The 17,461-nt window shown below is 30.3% G+C and overlaps 1 protein-coding gene and 1 long non-coding RNA gene across 2 annotated transcripts in view; both read right to left on the reverse strand.

Moving 5' to 3' along the window:
* The window catches only part of LOC130174640 (CMRF35-like molecule 5), a 34,903-nt gene that overhangs the window by 16,150 nt on the left and 1,292 nt on the right, over positions 1-17,461 (reverse strand). Inside the window, exon 2 of the mRNA XM_056384678.1 lies at positions 16,605-16,950. Within this exon, the coding sequence (XP_056240653.1) occupies positions 16,605-16,941 (337 nt within the window). The 5' untranslated portion in view covers positions 16,942-16,950. The remainder of the gene's footprint in view (positions 1-16,604; positions 16,951-17,461) is intronic.
* LOC130174641 (uncharacterized) lies at positions 14,097-15,525 on the reverse strand. Its single transcript, XR_008828613.1, has 4 exons — positions 15,488-15,525; positions 15,189-15,281; positions 15,069-15,109; positions 14,097-14,743 (listed from the first exon to the last, which is right to left on the reverse strand). It is a non-coding gene; the product is annotated as an uncharacterized LOC130174641 (long non-coding RNA).

Here is a 17,461-nt window from a genome sequence, read left to right on the forward strand (position 1 = left end):
ATAAAGCTGGTATAGTATAGCAAGGCCTTGAAAGTGAAAAAAACGACATAGTATAATAATATGTGAAAACATCAAAAACGACATAGTAACATAAGGTATAGATATGGCATAGTATAATAAGGTATTAAAGTGTCATGTTATAATATGGTGAAAAAAGTGAAAAAACGACATAGTATACTATGGCGAAAAAAGTGAAAAAACGACATTGTATAATAAGGTATAAAACATCAAAAAATGTCAAATTATAACATGGTATAGAGACGGTATAGTATAGCAAGGCCTATAAAGTGAAAAAAATGACATAGTATAGTATGGCAAAAGAAGTGAAAAAATGACATAGTATAGTATGGCAAAAAAAGTGAAAAAAATGACATAGTATAATAATATGTAAAAACATCAAAAACGACATAGTATCATAAGGTATAGATATGGCATATTATAATCACGTATTAAAGTGTCATGGTATAATATGGCGAAAAAAGTCAAAAAACGACATAGTATACTATGGCAAAAAAAATGAAAAAACGACATAGTGTAATAAGGTATAAAAACATCAAAAAATTTAATGGTATAACATGTTATAAAGCTGGTATAGTATATCAAGGCCTTGAAAGTGAAAAAAACGACATAGTATAGTATGGCAAAAAAAGTGAAAAAATGACATAGTATAATATGGCAAAAAAAGTGAAAAAAATGACATAGTATAGTATGGCAAAAAAAGTGAAAAAAATGACATAGTATACTATGGTGAAAAAAGTGAAAAAACGACATAGTGTAAGAAGGTATAAAAACATCAAAAAATGTAATGGTATAACATGTTATAAAGCTGGTATAGTATATCAAGGCCTTGAAAGTGAAAAAAACGACATAGTATAGTATGGCAAAAAAGGTGAAAAAAATGACATAGTATAATAATATGTGAAAACATCAAAAACGACATAGTAACATAAGGTATAGATATGGCATAGTATAATAAGGTATTAAAGTGTCATGTTATAATATGGTGAAAAAAGTGAAAAAACGACATAGTATACTATGGCAAAAAAAGTGAAAAAACGACATAGTGTAATAAGGTATAAAAACATCAAAAAATGTAATGGTATAACATGTTATAAAGCTGGTATAGTATAGCAAGGCCTTGAAAGTGAAAAAAAACGACATAGTATAGTATGGTGAAAAAAGTGTTAAAAATGACATAGTATAGTATGGCAAAAAAAATGAAAAAAACAACATAGTATAGTATGGCTAAAAAAGTGAAAAAAGACATAGTATAATAAGGCATGATAACATCACAAAACATCATAGTATAAAAGATATAAAGATGTCATAGTATAGCAAGGCCTTGAAAGTGAAAAAAACGACACAGTATAGTATGGCAAAAAAAAAAGTGAAAAAAACGACATAGTATAATAAGGTATGAAAACATCAAAAAATGTCATATTATAACATGGTATAGAGACGGTATAGTATAGCAAGGCCTTTAAAGTGAAAAAAACGACATAGTATAGTATGGCAAAAAAAATGAAAAAAACAACATAGTATAGTATTGCTAAAAAAGTGAAAAAAAGACATAGTATAATAAGGCATAATAACATCACAAAACATCATAGTATAAAAGGTATAAAGATGTCATAGTATAGCAAGGCCTTGAAAGTGAAAAAAATGACATAGTATAGTATGGCAAAAAAGTGAAAAAAACGACATAGTATAGTATGGCAAAAAAAATGAAAAAATGACATAGTATAATAATATGTAAAAACATCAAAAACGACATAGTATCATAAGGTATAGATATGGCATAGTATAATAACGTATTAAAGTGTCATGGTATAATATGGCGAAAAAAGTCAAAAAACGACATAGTATACTATGGTGAAAAAAGTGTTAAAAATGACATAGTATAGTATGGCAAAAAAAATGAAAAAAACAACATAGTATAAAAAGGCATAATAACATCACAAAACATCATACTATAAAATATATAAAGATGTCATAGTAGCGCAAATCCTTGAAAGTGAAAAAAACAACACAGTATAGTATGGCAAAAAAAAAGTGCAAAAAACAACATAGTATAGTATGGCTAAAAAAGTGAAAAAAAGACATAGTATAATAAGGCATAATAACATCACAAAACATCATAGTATAAAAGATATAAAGATGTCATAGTATAGCAAGGCCTTGAAAGTGAAAAAAATGACATAGTATAGTATGGCAAAAAAGTGAAAAAAATGACTTAGTATAATATGTAAAAACATCAAAAACGACATAGTATCATAAGGTATAGATATGGCATAGTATAATAACGTATTAAAGTGTCATGTTATAATATGGTGAAAAAAGTCAAAAAACGACATAGTATACTATGGCGAAAAAAGTCAAAAAACGACATAGTGTAATAAGGTATAAAAACATCAAAAAATGTAATAGTATAAAATGTTATAAAGCTGGTATAGTATAGCAAGGCCTTGAAAGTGAAAAAAAACGACATAGTATAGTGTGGTGAAAAAAGTGTTAAAAATGACATAGTATAGTATGGCAAGAAAAATGAAAAAAAAAAATAGTATAGTATGACTAAAAAAATGAAATAACAACATAGTATAATAAGGCATGATAACATCACAAAACATTATAGTATAAAAGATATAAAGATGTCATAGTAGAGCAAGTCCTTGAAAGTGAAAAAAACGACACAGTATAGTATGGCAAAAAAAAAAGTGAAAAAAACGACATAGTATAATAAGGTATGAAAACATCAAAAAATGTCATATTATAACATGGTATAGAGACGGTGTAGTATAGCAAGGCCTTGAAAGTGAAAAAAACGACATAGTATAGTATGGCAAAAAAAGTGAAAAAAACAACATAGTATAGTATGGCAAAAAAAGTGAAAAAAATGACATAGTATAATAATATGTGAAAACATCAAAAACGACATAGTAACATAAGGTATAGATATGGCATAGTATAATAAGGTATTAAAGTGTCATGTTATAATATGGTGAAAAAAGTGAAAAAACGACATAGTATACTATAGCAAAAAAAGTGAAAAACGACATACTGTAATAAGGTAGAAAAACATCAAAAAATGTAATGGTATAACATGTTATAAAGATGGTATAGTATAGCAAGGCCTTGAAAGTGAAAAAAACGACATAGTATAGTATGGCAAAAAAAATGAAAAAATGACATAGTATAATAATATGTGAAAACATCAAAAACGACATAGTAACATAAGGTATAGATATGGCATAGTATAATAAGGTATTAAAGTGTCATGTTACAATATGGCGAAAAAAGTCAAAAAACGACATAGTATACTATGGCGAAAAAAGTGAAAAAATTACATAGTATACTATGGCAAAAAAAGTAAAAAAACGACATAGTGTAATAAGGTATAAAAACATCAAAAAATGTGATGGTATAACATGTTATAAAGCTGGTATAGTATAGCAAGGCCTTGAAAGTGAAAAAAACGACATAGTATAATAATATGTGAAAACATCAAAAACGACATAGTAACATAAGGTATAGATATGGCATAGTATAATAAGGTATTAAAGTGTCATGTTATAATATGGTGAAAAAAGTCAAAAAACGACATAGTATACTATGGCGAAAAAAGTGAAAAACGACATAGTATACTATGGCGAAAAAAGTGAAAAAATGACATAGTATACTATGGCAAAAAAAGTGAAAAAACGACATAGTGTAATAATGTATAAAAACATCAAAAAACTTAATGGTATAACATGTTATAAAGATGTCATAGTATAGCAAGGCCTTGAAAGTGAAAAAAACGACATAGTATAATAATATGTGAAAACATCAAAAACGACATAGTAACATAAGGTATAGATATGGCATAGTATAATAAGGTATTAAAGTGTCATGTTATAATATGGTGAAAAAAGTGAAAAAACGACATAGAATACTATGGCGAAAAAAGTGAAAAAACGACATAGTATACTATGGCGAAAAAAGTGAAAAAACGACATTGTATAATAAGGTATAAAACATCAAAAAATGTCAAATTATAACATGGTATAGAGACGGTATAGTATAGCAAGGCCTTGAAAGTGAAAGAAATGACATAGTATAGTATGGCAAAAAAATGAAAAAAACAACATAGTATAGTATGGCTAAAAAAGTGAAAAAAAGACATAGTATAATAAGGCATTATAACATCACAAAACATCATAGTATAAAAGATATAAAGATGTCATAGTATAGCAAGGCCTTGAAAGTGAAAGAAATGACATAGTATAGTATGGCAAAAAAATGAAAAAAACAACATAGTATAGTATGGCTAAAAAAGTGAAAAAAAGACATAGTATAATAAGGCATAATAACATCACAAAACATCATAGTGTAAAAGATATAAAGATGTCATAGTATAGCAAGGCCTTGAAAGTGAAAGAAATGACATAGTATAGTATGGCAAAAAAAGTGAAAAAATGACATAGTATAGTATGGCAAAAAAAGTGAAAAAAATGACATAGTATAATAATATGTAAAAACATCAAAAACGACATAGTATCATAAGGTATAGATATGGCATAGAATAATAACGTATTAAAGTGTCATGGTATAATATGGCGAAAAAAGTCAAAAAACGACATAGTATACTATGGTGAAAAAAGTGAAAAAACGACATAGTATACTATGGCAAAAAAAGTGAAAAACGACATAGTGTAAGAAGGTATAAAAACATCAAAAAATGTAATGGTATAACATGTTATAAAGCTGGTATAGTATAACAAGGCCTTGAAAGTGAAAAAAACGACATAGTATAGTATGGCAAAAAAGGTGAAAAAAATGACATAGTATAATAATATGTGAAAACATCAAAAACGACATAGTAACATAAGGTATAGATATGGCATAGTATAATAAGGTATTAAAGTGTCATGTTATAATATGGTGAAAAAAGTGAAAAAACGACATAGTATACTATGGCGAAAAAAGGGAAAAAACGACATAGTATACTATGGCGAAAAAAGTGAAAAAACGACATATTGTAATAAGGTATAAAAACATCAAAAAATGTCATAATATAAAAGATATAAAGATGTCATAGTAGAGCAAATCCTTGAAAGTGAAAAAGACAACACAGTATAGTATGGCAAAAAAAAGTGAAAAAAACGACATAGTATACTATGGCGAAAAAAGTGAAAAAACGACATAGTGTAATAAGGTATAAAAACATCAAAAAATGTCATAATATAAAAGATATAAAGATGTCATAGTAGAGCAAATCCTTGAAAGTGAAAAAAACAACACAGTATAGTATGGCAAAAAAAAGTGAAAAAAACGACATAGTATAATAAGGTATGAAAACATAAAAAAATTTCATACTATAAAAGATATAAAGATGTCATAGTAGAGCAAATCCTTGAAAGTGAAAGAAATGACATAGTATAGTATGGCAAAAAAATGAAAAAAACAACATAGTATAGTATGGCTAAAAAAGTGAAAAAAAGACATAGTATAATAAGGCATAATAACATCACAAAACATCATACTATAAAAGATATAAAGATGTCATAGTAGAGCAAGTCCTTGAAAGTGAAAATAAACGACACAGTATAGTATGGCAAAAAAAAGTGAAAAAAACGACATAGTATAATAAGGTATGAAAACATCAAAAAATGTCATATTATAACATGGTATAGAGACGGTATAGTATAGCAAGGCCTTGAAAGTGAAAAAAACGACATAGTATAGTATGGTGAAAAAAGTGTTAAAAATGACATAGTATAGTATGGCAAAAAAAATGAAAAAAACAACATAGTATAATAAGGCATAATAACATCACAAAACATCATACTATAAAAGATATAAAGATGTCATAGTAGAGCAAATCCTTGAAAGTGAAAAAAACAACACAATGTAGTATGGCAAAAAGAAATGAAAAAAACGACATTGTATAATAAGGTATGAAAACATCAAAAAATGTCAAATTATAACATGGTATAGAGACGGTATAGTATAGCAAGGCCTTGAAAGTGAAAGAAATGACATAGTATAGTATGGCAAAAGAAGTGAAAAAATGACATAGTATAGTATGGCAAAAGAAGTGAAAAAATGACATAGTATAGTATGGCAAAAAAAGTGAAAAAAATGACATAGTATAATAATATGTAAAAACATCAAAAACGACATAGTATCATAAGGTATAGATATGGCATAGTATAATAACGTATTAAAGTGTCATGGTATAATATGGCGAAAAAAGTCAAAAAACGACATAGTATACTATGGCGCAAAAAGTGAAAAAACGACATAGTATACTATGGCAAAAAAAGTGAAAAAACGACATAGTGTAATAAGGTATAAAAACATCAAAAAATGTAATAGTATAACATGTTATAAAGCTGGTATAGTATAGCAAGGCCTTGAAAGTGAAAAAAACGACATAGTATAGTATGGCAAAAAAAGTGAAAAAAATGACATAGTATAATAATATGTGAAAACATCAAAAACGACATAGTAACATAAGGTATAGATATGGCATAGTATAATAAGGTATTAAAGTGTCATGTTATAATATGGTGAAAAAAGTGAAAAAACGACAGTATACTATGGCGAAAAAAGTGAAAAAACGACATAGTGTAATAAGGTATAAAAACATCAAAAAATGTAATATTATAACATGTTATAAAGCTGGTATAGTATAGCAAGGCCTTGAAAGTGAAAAAAACGACATAGTATAGTATGGTGAAAAAAGTGTTAAAAATGACATAGTATAGTATGGCAAAAAAAATGAAAAAAACAACATAGTATAATAAGGCATAATAACATCACAAAACATCATAGTATAAAAGATATAAAGATGTCATAGTATAGCAAGGCCTTGAAAGTGAAAAAAATGACATAGTATAGTATGGCAAAAAAAGTGATAAATGACATAGTATAGTATGGCAAAAAAAGTGAAAAAATGACATAGTATAGTATGGCAAAAAAAGTGAAAAAAATGACATAGTATAATAATATGTAAAAACATCAAAAACGACATAGTATCATAAGGTATAGATATGGCATAGAATAATAACGTATTAAAGTGTCATGGTATAATATGGCGAAAAAAGTCAAAAAACGACATAGTATACTATGGTGAAAAAAGTGAAAAAACGACATAGTATAGTATGGCAAAAAAGGTGAAAAAAATGACATAGTATAATAATATGTGAAAACATCAAAAACGACATAGTAACATAAGGTATAGATATGGCATAGTATAATAAGGTATTAAAGTGTCATGTTATAATATGGTGAAAAAAGTGAAAAAACGACATAGTATACTATGGCGAAAAAAGGGAAAAAACGACATAGTATACTATGGCGAAAAAAGTGAAAAAACGACATAGTGTAATAAGGTATAAAAACATCAAAAAATGTCATACTATAAAAGATATAAAGATGTCATAGTAGAGCAAATCCTTGAAAGTGAAAAAAACAACACAGTATAGTATGGCAAAAAAAAGTGAAAAAAACGACATAGTATAATAAGGTATGAAAACATCAAAAAATTTCATATTATAACATGGTATGGAGACGGTATAGTATAGCAAGGCCTTGAAAGTGAAAGAAATGACATAGTATAGTATGGCAAAAAAATGAAAAAAACAACATAGTAAAGTATGGCTAAAAAAGTGAAAAAAAGACATAGTATAATAATATGTGAAAACATCAAAAACGACATAGTAACATAAGGTATAGATATGGCATAGTATAATAAGGTATTAAAGTGTCATGTTATAATATGGCGAAAAAAGTGAAAAAACGACATAGTATACTATGGCGAAAACTGTGAAAAAACGACATAGTATACTATGGCGAAAAAAGTGAAAAAACGACATATTGTAATAAGGTATAAAAACATCAAAAAATGTAATAGTATAACATGTTATAAAGCTGGTATAGTATAGCAAGGCCTTGAAAGTGAAAAAAACGACATAGTATAGTATGGTGAAAAAAGTGTTAAAAATGACATAGTATAGTATGGCAAAAAAAATGAAAAAAACAACATAGTATAGTATGGCAAAAAAAGTGAAAAAAAGACATAGTATAATAAGGCATAATAATATCACAAAACATCATAGTATAAAAGATAAAAAGATTTCATAGTATAGCAAGGCCTTGAAAGTGAAAAAAATGAGATAGTATATTATGGCAAAAAAAGTGAAAAAATGACATAGTATAGTATGGCAAAAAAAGTGAAAAGAATGACATAGTATAATAATATGTAAAAACATCAAAAACGACATAGTATCATGAGGTATACATATGGCATAGTATAATAACGTATTAAAGTGTCATGGTATAATATGGCGAAAAAAGTCAAAAAACGACATAGTATACTATGACTAAAAAAATGAAAAAACAACATAGTATAATAAGGCATAATAACATCATACAAAACATCATAGTTTAAAAGATATAAAGATGTCATAGTAGAGCAAGTCCTTGAAAGTGAAAAAAACTACACAGTATAGTATGGCAAAAAAAAAAGTGAAAAAAACGACATAGTATAATAAGGTATGAAAACATCAAAAAATGTCATATTATAACATGGTATAGAGACGGTATAGTATAGCAAGGCCTTGAAAGTGAAAAAAACAACATAGTATAGTATGGCAAAAAAAAGAAAAAACAACATAGTATAGTATGGCTAAAAAAGTGAAAAAAAGACATAGTATAATAAGGCATAATAACATCACAAAACATCATAGTATAAAAGGTATAAAGATGTCATAGTATAGCAAGGCCTTGAAAGTGAAAAAAATGACATAGTATAGTATGGCAAAAAAGTGAAAAAATGACATAGTATAGTATGGCAAAAAAAGTGAAAAAATGACATAGTATAATAATGTGTAAAAACATCAAAAATTACATAGTATCATAAGTTATAGATATGGCATAGTATAATTAGGTATTAAAGTGTCATGGTATAATATGGCGAAAAAAGTGAAAGAACGACATCTAGTAATAAGGTTTAAAAACATCAAAAATTGTAATAGCATAACATGTTATAGAGACGGTATAGTATAGCAAAGCCTTGAAAGTGAAAAAAACGACATAGCATAGTATGGCAAAAAAAAGTGAAAAAAATTACTTATTGTAATAATATGTAAAAACATCAAAAACGACATAGTATCATAAGGTATAGATATGGCATAGTATAATAAGGTATTAAGGTGTCATAGTATGGTATGGCTAAAAAAGTGAAAAAACAGCATAGTATAATATGGCGAAAAAAGTGAAAGAACGACATCTTGTAATAAGGTATAAAAACATCAAAATATGTCATATTATAACATGGTATAGAGACGGTATAGTATAGCAAGGCCTTGAAAGTGAAAAAAACGACATAGCATAGTATTGCAAAAAAAAAGTGAAAAAAACGACATAGCATAGTATTGCAAAAAAAAAGTGAAAAAAACAGCATGCTATGGCAAAAAATACTATTTTTACTATGGCAAAAAAAGTGAACAAACGACATAGTATAGTATGGTGAAAAACGTGATAAAAATGACATAGTATAGTATGACTAAAAAAATGAAAAAACAACATAGTATAATAAGGCATAATAACATCACAAAACATCATAGTATAAAAGATATAAAGATGTCATTGTAGAGCAAGGCCTTGAAAGTGAAAAAACGACACAGTATAGTATGGCGAAAAAAAAGTGAAAAAAACGACATAGTATAGCATGGCAAAAAAAGTGAAAAACGACATAGTATAATAATATGTAAAAACATCAAAAAATGTCATAGTATCATAAGGTATTAAGGGGTCATAGTATAGTATGGCTAAAAAAGTGAAAAAACGACATAGTGTAATAAAGTATAAAAACATCATAAAATGTCATATTATAAAATATTATAAAGACGGTATAGTATAGCAAGGCCTTGAAAGTGAAAAAAATGACATAGTATAGTATGGCAAAAAAAGTGAAAAAAACAGCATACTATACTATGGCAAAAAAAGTGAAAAAAACGACATGGTATAATACAGCATAAAAACATCAAATCATGTCATAGTATAATAATGTATAGAGATACCATAGTATAGCAAGCCCTTAAAAGTAAAAAAAACGACATAGTATAGTATGACTAAAAAAATGAAAAAACAACATAGTATAATAAGGCATAATAACATCACAAAACATCATAGTATAAAAGATATAAAGATGTCATAGTAGAGCAAGGCCTTGAAAGTGAAAAAAACAACACAGTATAGTATGGCGGAAAAAAATGTGAAAAAAACGACATAGTATAGTATGGTAAAAAAAGTAAAAAAAAACCAACATAGTATAGCATGGCAAAAAAAGTGAAAAAACGACATAGTATAATAATATGTAAAAACATCAAAAAATGTCATATTATAACATGGTATAGAGACGGTATAGTATAGCAAGGCCTTGAAAGTGAAAAAAACGACACAGTATAGTATGGTAAAAAAAGTGAAAAAAACGGCATAGTTTAATAAGGTATTGAGACACCATAGTGTAAAAGATATAAAGATGTCATAGTATAGCAAGGCCTTGAAAGTAATAAAAAAGATTTTTTTAAACGAGTGAGAGAAAAAAGTCTGAAAACGTCATAGTATCGGACGGCATAAAAATGTCAGAAATGTAATAATCATAAAAATGTAAAAAACAAACTACATAGTATAGTTAGGCATAAAAATATCATAGCATAGTCAAGAATGAACCACACAGAAAGGCCCCAGGTAGTCATAGCATAGTAGGGCATTAAAATGACAAAAAATGGAATGGTTGAGTATTAAAACATCACAAATATATTAAGGCATATAAAGTTAACAAGGACAAGTAAAACATGCAAAGTCCACAAAAAGAGGTCCTAGACCTTGGATTCGAACCCATAACCTTCTGATCGTAGGGCAACAGGTCAAAGCACAGCTCCACCAATCCACTTCTTGAAAAGAGAAGTAGTGTGAGTTATGAAAAAATCCAAAAAACGTCATAGTATACTATGTAGTAAAAAATCATAGTGTAGTATGTCATAGAAATTGTCATAGTATAGTAAGGCGTGAAAATTACAAATAATGGAATGGTATAGTATGTATTAAAATGTCACACTATACTGCGGCATACAAAGTTAACAAGCACAGGGAGAACTGGCAAAGTCCACAAACAAAGGTCCCAGAGGTGGGAGTCGAACCCATGACCTTCTGAGTGTAAGACAACAATTCTAAGCACTGCTCTATCCATCCACCTCTTCAATGAGCAAAGGTAGTTTGAGGTATAAGAACGTCAAAAAAACGTCATAGTATACTATGTAGTAAAAAAAATCATAGTGTAGTATGTCATAGAAATTTTCATAGTATAGTAAAGCGTAAAAATGTAATGGTGTAGTATGTCACACTAATCTGAGAGAAGTTAATAAGCACAGGGAGAACATGCAAAGTGCACACACAAACATCCCAGGGATGGGATTCGAACCCATGACCTTCTGATTGTAAGGCAACAACTCTAGGCACTGCTCTATCAATCCACCACTTTAAGAAGTAAAGGAAGTTTGAGATATAATAACGTCAAAAAAATGCCTCTTTATGCCTTGTTAAGATATGACATTTTTTGACATTGTTATCTTATACTATAAGTATTACAGTGACTTTCTATGCCCTATTGTAGTATGACTTTTTTTTAATCTATTTTTTTTCCTTATTATACTATGAAGTGTTTTGTCATCTCTATGCCATACTATACTATGATGTTTTTATGCTATAGTATACTATGACTTTTTATGTCTCATTATACTGTGACGTTCTTTGACATTTTTATGCCTTACTATACAATGTACTTTTTATTCCATATTATATTACAACTTTTTTTGATATTTTTACACAATGACGTGTTTTTACATTTTCATGACATACTACGCTATGACATTTTTATGCCATACTATACTATGACTTATTTTGACATTTTTATGCCTTAATATACTATGATGTTATTTCACATTTTTATTAAATATTATACTATGGTGTTTTTTGATTTTTATTCCTTACTATACTATGAATTATAAAATATACTGTATATGACATATTTTTCCCTATATCAAGAGTGATGTAACCATATGTGCCATCTATAAGAGGATATATTATTATGACATATATACATCCCTTGGATATATGAAGATATTATTTTATAACACATATGGAATACTCATAGTAAAATGCAACTTTATTAAAACAACAATGCATACATATAACCCATATACAATGAACATAGACTGATAGGCTTTGGGATGCATATATATTCATGTTACATATGTTTATACTATAAACTTATGATATAAACACACATACTACAATGCATGTTTCTATTAGCTAGACTTATATGTCAACATATGATATTGTTCCAATTTGTAACAGGTTTCAAATGTAATTTTCACATGCATAGGCTATACCGTATTACATATATGATTTTACTTCATATATACATATATTTTTTCTATGGAAATTCAACACAAGTATATATTACATTTGCTCATGGGCTTTTCTGAATGTAAATTTCTGAATTTACTTTCAGAATAAACTGTTTGGTTGAAGACATTAAAAAATCAATCTCTTTGTTTTGGAGGAGTGGCGGGGTTGTTGCGTCCCTACTGATGTTGAGACCAAACCTACACCCTTGGAACTGCGCCTGGTAAGAGCAGTTTGGGGCAGCAAGGGGCAACAAAGTGCATTCAGAAAAGTTTCCTGTAGACTTCACAGTCTGAATGGGAAGTCACATTGACACAAGACATATTTTTCTTACATAAAACATCCAGAAACAACCACACTGTCTAGATAAAAAATGAACTCCATGATGTCATAATTTTCTTTGATATTATTATTTTTTTTAATCTTAAAAGAAACATAAACATAAAAAAAACATTTCCACAAAAGAAGAAGAAGAAAAACTTAACAGACCTAATATCACTTGTAACCAATCAAAAGCAATCATGACTGGATTCCTCCATAACTGCTACAACACTGTCTCCTAAAAGTTACGCCGGGATCACACTGCCTGTGTTGCGGCTGATGTTGCTGAGCTGCTGCGAAGAAGCACATGTGTGTATGCATGCCAGTTACATCTCTGCTGCCTCTCTACTGCTACCAGCTCTATCTCTCTACGTAGAGTTTGCAGGTTACTCGAAAGTCGGATGTCATTTCATCATAAATTAATTTTTAATTTATTTGTGACAGAAAATGTCACTGAAGTGCCACTCCCTCCACATGCAGCTGCTAAAACGGTTAAAAAATATATTCATATTTTCTCAAGTCTTTATCATATTCAGATTCAGCCCAGACATATCTCAACTATAGTGGAAGGTGTCAGTTTTATGTAAAGTTGCTGGTATGATGTCAATATGTTTATGTTATATTAACAGGTCTTTTTGTGAAAAATAGATCACACCACGTGGCTGCAAGGCGTGAGATGTGTGTCTCATGAAGCCAGTGTGTCCACTCTAACACGTTACCATGTGCGGGAAAATGAAAACCAAGATGGTCCACAGTGGCAACGCACACACAACGCAGCCAGTGTGTTCCTGGCTTTTCATTCATATACAACTTGTTTTGCTTTGGTTGTGGATGTTTAGTGTGTTTCGTAGAAAATATAATGCTGTATCAATGTATCAAGAAAACCTCCACACTTTACATCTCTCAGCGCTTGTTTGAAAATAAAAAAACATCTGTGGATGCTGAGTTTAAAAGAAGTGACTTTACCTGACTGCTCCTTATCTCTGCTTGAAGCTAGAGGCTACATTAACTACTACTAGGATAACTCACTTGAATGCCAAGTTGCATTGTGGGTAATGTTGGTGCCAGGTTTAAACAAGGAGGAAGCTGCTGTATCAATTATGATAAATCTTGTTTAGATACAGTTCATCATGAGTCCCACTGTTATGGGAGTGTAAAACTAAAATCATAGAAGCAACTTCTCAACAACAGATGAGATGCATGGCTTTGACATTTGTCTCTGGTGTCAAAGTCCAAAGTTTTGTTTGTCCAACAATCTACACAAACCAAAACAAATGATTTGTGTGAGGAATAAAAATATTCTCCCAAAATTTCTTTGGCAAAGTGTGTTTATTTAAAAGACAGGGTTGCTCCTGTGCGAAAGAGTAATCTAAGAAATTATATACATTAGAAAATATCTGACTTATACAATGAAACAGTAATCAATAAAAAGCACATAACACTGTATTAAGACTGAGATGATGTTCACCTTCTTGTCTGAACAAACAAGTTTCTCTTATGTCCTGTTTTCACCTGATGGCTTCTTTTCACTTTTTCCTATTTGTCATTTATTTATATCCTTAAGCATTTGCTTTTTCTTGTAATTTTTACATCCTTGTTGTTCCTATAGAACCCTATATTTTGTTTGTCTGAATTCTTTGAATTCATACTTCCTGTATAAGGAAATATAAACTATAATGCTGCAGCTCTCTGTATCAGTGCTGTAACTATTTAATAATCAAGTTAAATAAACATGTCAAACATTTCCTGCTTGCAGTATCTTAAAAATAAATGTTTCAAGTCGTGTTATGCCTGAGATCACAACATTAACCTGCACATCGACAGAATCCAGGTATAAATCCAGACAGTATCATGTATAGGTGAGTGTGGAGTAGGTCTGGTCACGGTCCCTGCTGGCTGGATTGAGGCTCATGTAGGTGGAGTCTTCACATGTAGAGGGTGGAGGACAGTTCTCATGGGCGACACACTGAAGTAAAAAGAAACAACAGCAACTTTACTGACTTGACAGGAAATGACAGCACAGCTGAGATACAGTCGTAGTGCTGAAAGCAGGAGTGGAAGCAGTAATTGTGTATTTGGAGCATTTGAAACATCTTGTCATGCATACAGAGAAGTGAACTATGTAGTTGTGGTTTGTGACATGTTTAAGCCCTTCTTCTTTCTGTGAAAAGCGTGACTATTTAAATCCACCAACTCATGCTTGTGTCTGTCTCTTGAAAACAAATGCAGTAGCAGTAACTGTAAAGGCCACAGTGAGAGGAAACAGAGAAAGATTAGCTAGAGAAAGTCACCTCAATGTTGCTGTGGTCCGAGTTTCCTTTTGTCTTTAAACCTGCAGAAAAGATACAAGATTTTCATTCTTAAAATTAGTTATTATTAAAAGGTGCAGATACGGTTGGAAAGTAACTCACCACAAGAGTCCTTCATCTTTTTTTTGTTGAGCAGCAACAAAACAACAACCAATAGGACGACCACCACACAACCAACCAAAACCAGGGAGAAACCTGGACAAGAGACAGGAAGAGAGAGGGGAAGAAATGAGGATGGAAATTCTTCCTGTTACAAGAAATACAGCTTCAGAAAGTATTCATGTCATTTAATTTGCACACTTTATTGGGTTGTAGATTTAATTATAATTAAATAATCTTGATCAGTTTTTTTTTTTATCTTATTTTAATTGTATTTAGGATAAAGCAGACAAATCTGTGACCTGTATGTGACGGTTCTTCATTGTTTTCAGGAGAAATATTCGGAGCTGTGAACAACAAAAACATAATGAAAACAGATGCTACAAAGCTGATAAGAAGAAATCCAGGTGTTTTTACACCTCAGACGGGTCATGTCTATAAAACAAGAACTGATTTTTGTATTACTGTTTAGCAGCAGCTCAACACTACTTATTTGTGGTATTTTCACATTTATGGTCATTACAGTTTGTGTAATAAAAACACATCTATCAAAATATAGTGCAAATTCTGAAATATAAACCAGAATAACCAGTAACAAATAACAAATAAAGGCTGGTCCCCAAATTACAGCTAGATATAGAACACAGAGAGAAAGGGGGACAGAAGAACATCTACTATCTCTAATAATTAATAAAGCCAATCAGTAGAGGGAAGAAATGTGTCCCTTAAAGCACAAGAATAAAATCTGTGCAGGAAGTGTTGAGTTTCATTGACAGTAGCTTAACAACAAATTCTTAAAAAAGGAAAAGCAGAAAGGATTAGAATTCAATTGTTGGTGTAACCTTTTTTTTTTGTTGAAAAGAGAAACTTAGAGCTCAGAGTGGTTTTTATTCTGAGAAACACCTTTGTATGTGTAACATACCTGCAGGTGATGTCTCAAGCTGATTGGTGGCTGCTGAAGCTGTGGAGGATGATGGGAGTGAAGCTGACAACGGTCGTAGAGTCAAGTTTGGTTTTGAAGGGGTTGAAGCTGTGAACAATGAAACAATCAGTAACTGATACAGATAAATCGGGATGACAGGATGTTTTCCTCCTGATGTTACAGGCTGGAAACTAAATGTCAGTGAAATGACTCAGTCATCTGCAAACAGGCAAACACTTTTTAATCATTACAACACTGGGTTCAGTAGGTTAACTGTCTGGTTCATTAATATTCAGATAAACCCGTGTGTCTGCATGTGAGTAACTCATTGTTATATTGAGCTTTAACCAGTGTTCACAGTGATGAAAATAAGCAGCACTAAGTTTTTTATCATATCAGGTTATTAGAAACATAAATAGCTGTCAGGGACCAGTGAAAGTTTCTTCACACCTGCAGAGACATGGAGGAACATTTCTATAATTTCAGTAGAAACTCACCTTCTATGACTCTGATCTCAAACTCCTTGTATCCATCTAGAAGAATTCTTTCCAAACGACACCAGTACCGTCCAGAGTCAGACATGCTCAGCTGTGTGATGCTCACATAAAGAGTTGATCTTTCTGTAACACCCCCTCTTTCATATTCAATCCTGTATCTGCCTCTCGCAGCTCTGTCTTCTGTTGTTTCAAGGAGAATGTCTTTTTTTTCCACATGTGTCCTTACAGAAGATCTTCGTATCTCCATGGAAGAAAAACAAGCAAGAGACTGTGATGTCTCCTCCTTCAGTTCCTGTATAGACGCGTCTTTCTGCATTAATGAGCCCAGTCTTAACATCCTGCAGCACTGTTAAAGAGATGAACAATCACTTATTATTTTCTAATAAGATACTGCGGTCTAATGATAATAATTCCTGCTTCACATTTACACAGTCACAGTGGGAGCTTCCTACTTCCACCACAGTCGAACACAATTTGATTCAGTTTTGATGTTGTCAAAAAGATTCAGATTTTAACTGAGTTCCAATGAACTGATACCAGAGTTGATAAAACTGAATTTTATTGCTCAGCAGGTTTAGTCTGATAATCAGACTCGCTCAAGATGAACTGCACTTCGTCTGGAGGGCAGACAAGAGCAGGTGGGGGCAGCAGGGGGCAACAAGCTGCAGTCAAGACAGTTTGCTGTAGCCTACACAGTCTGAACAGGAAGTCACAGAAACAAGACATAAGTTTTCATTATTAATCTGCAAGATATTTAGGCTTCACAACTGTAATATAGGCTGAACGTATCCAGTCACCACACAACATTTATTCTGTTAAATATTTGAATAAAACTTCATAATGTAAAATCAGATTAA

This window comes from Seriola aureovittata, chromosome 9 (genome assembly GCF_021018895.1).
Source record: "Seriola aureovittata isolate HTS-2021-v1 ecotype China chromosome 9, ASM2101889v1, whole genome shotgun sequence".
Taxonomy (NCBI): domain Eukaryota; kingdom Metazoa; phylum Chordata; class Actinopteri; order Carangiformes; family Carangidae; genus Seriola; species Seriola aureovittata.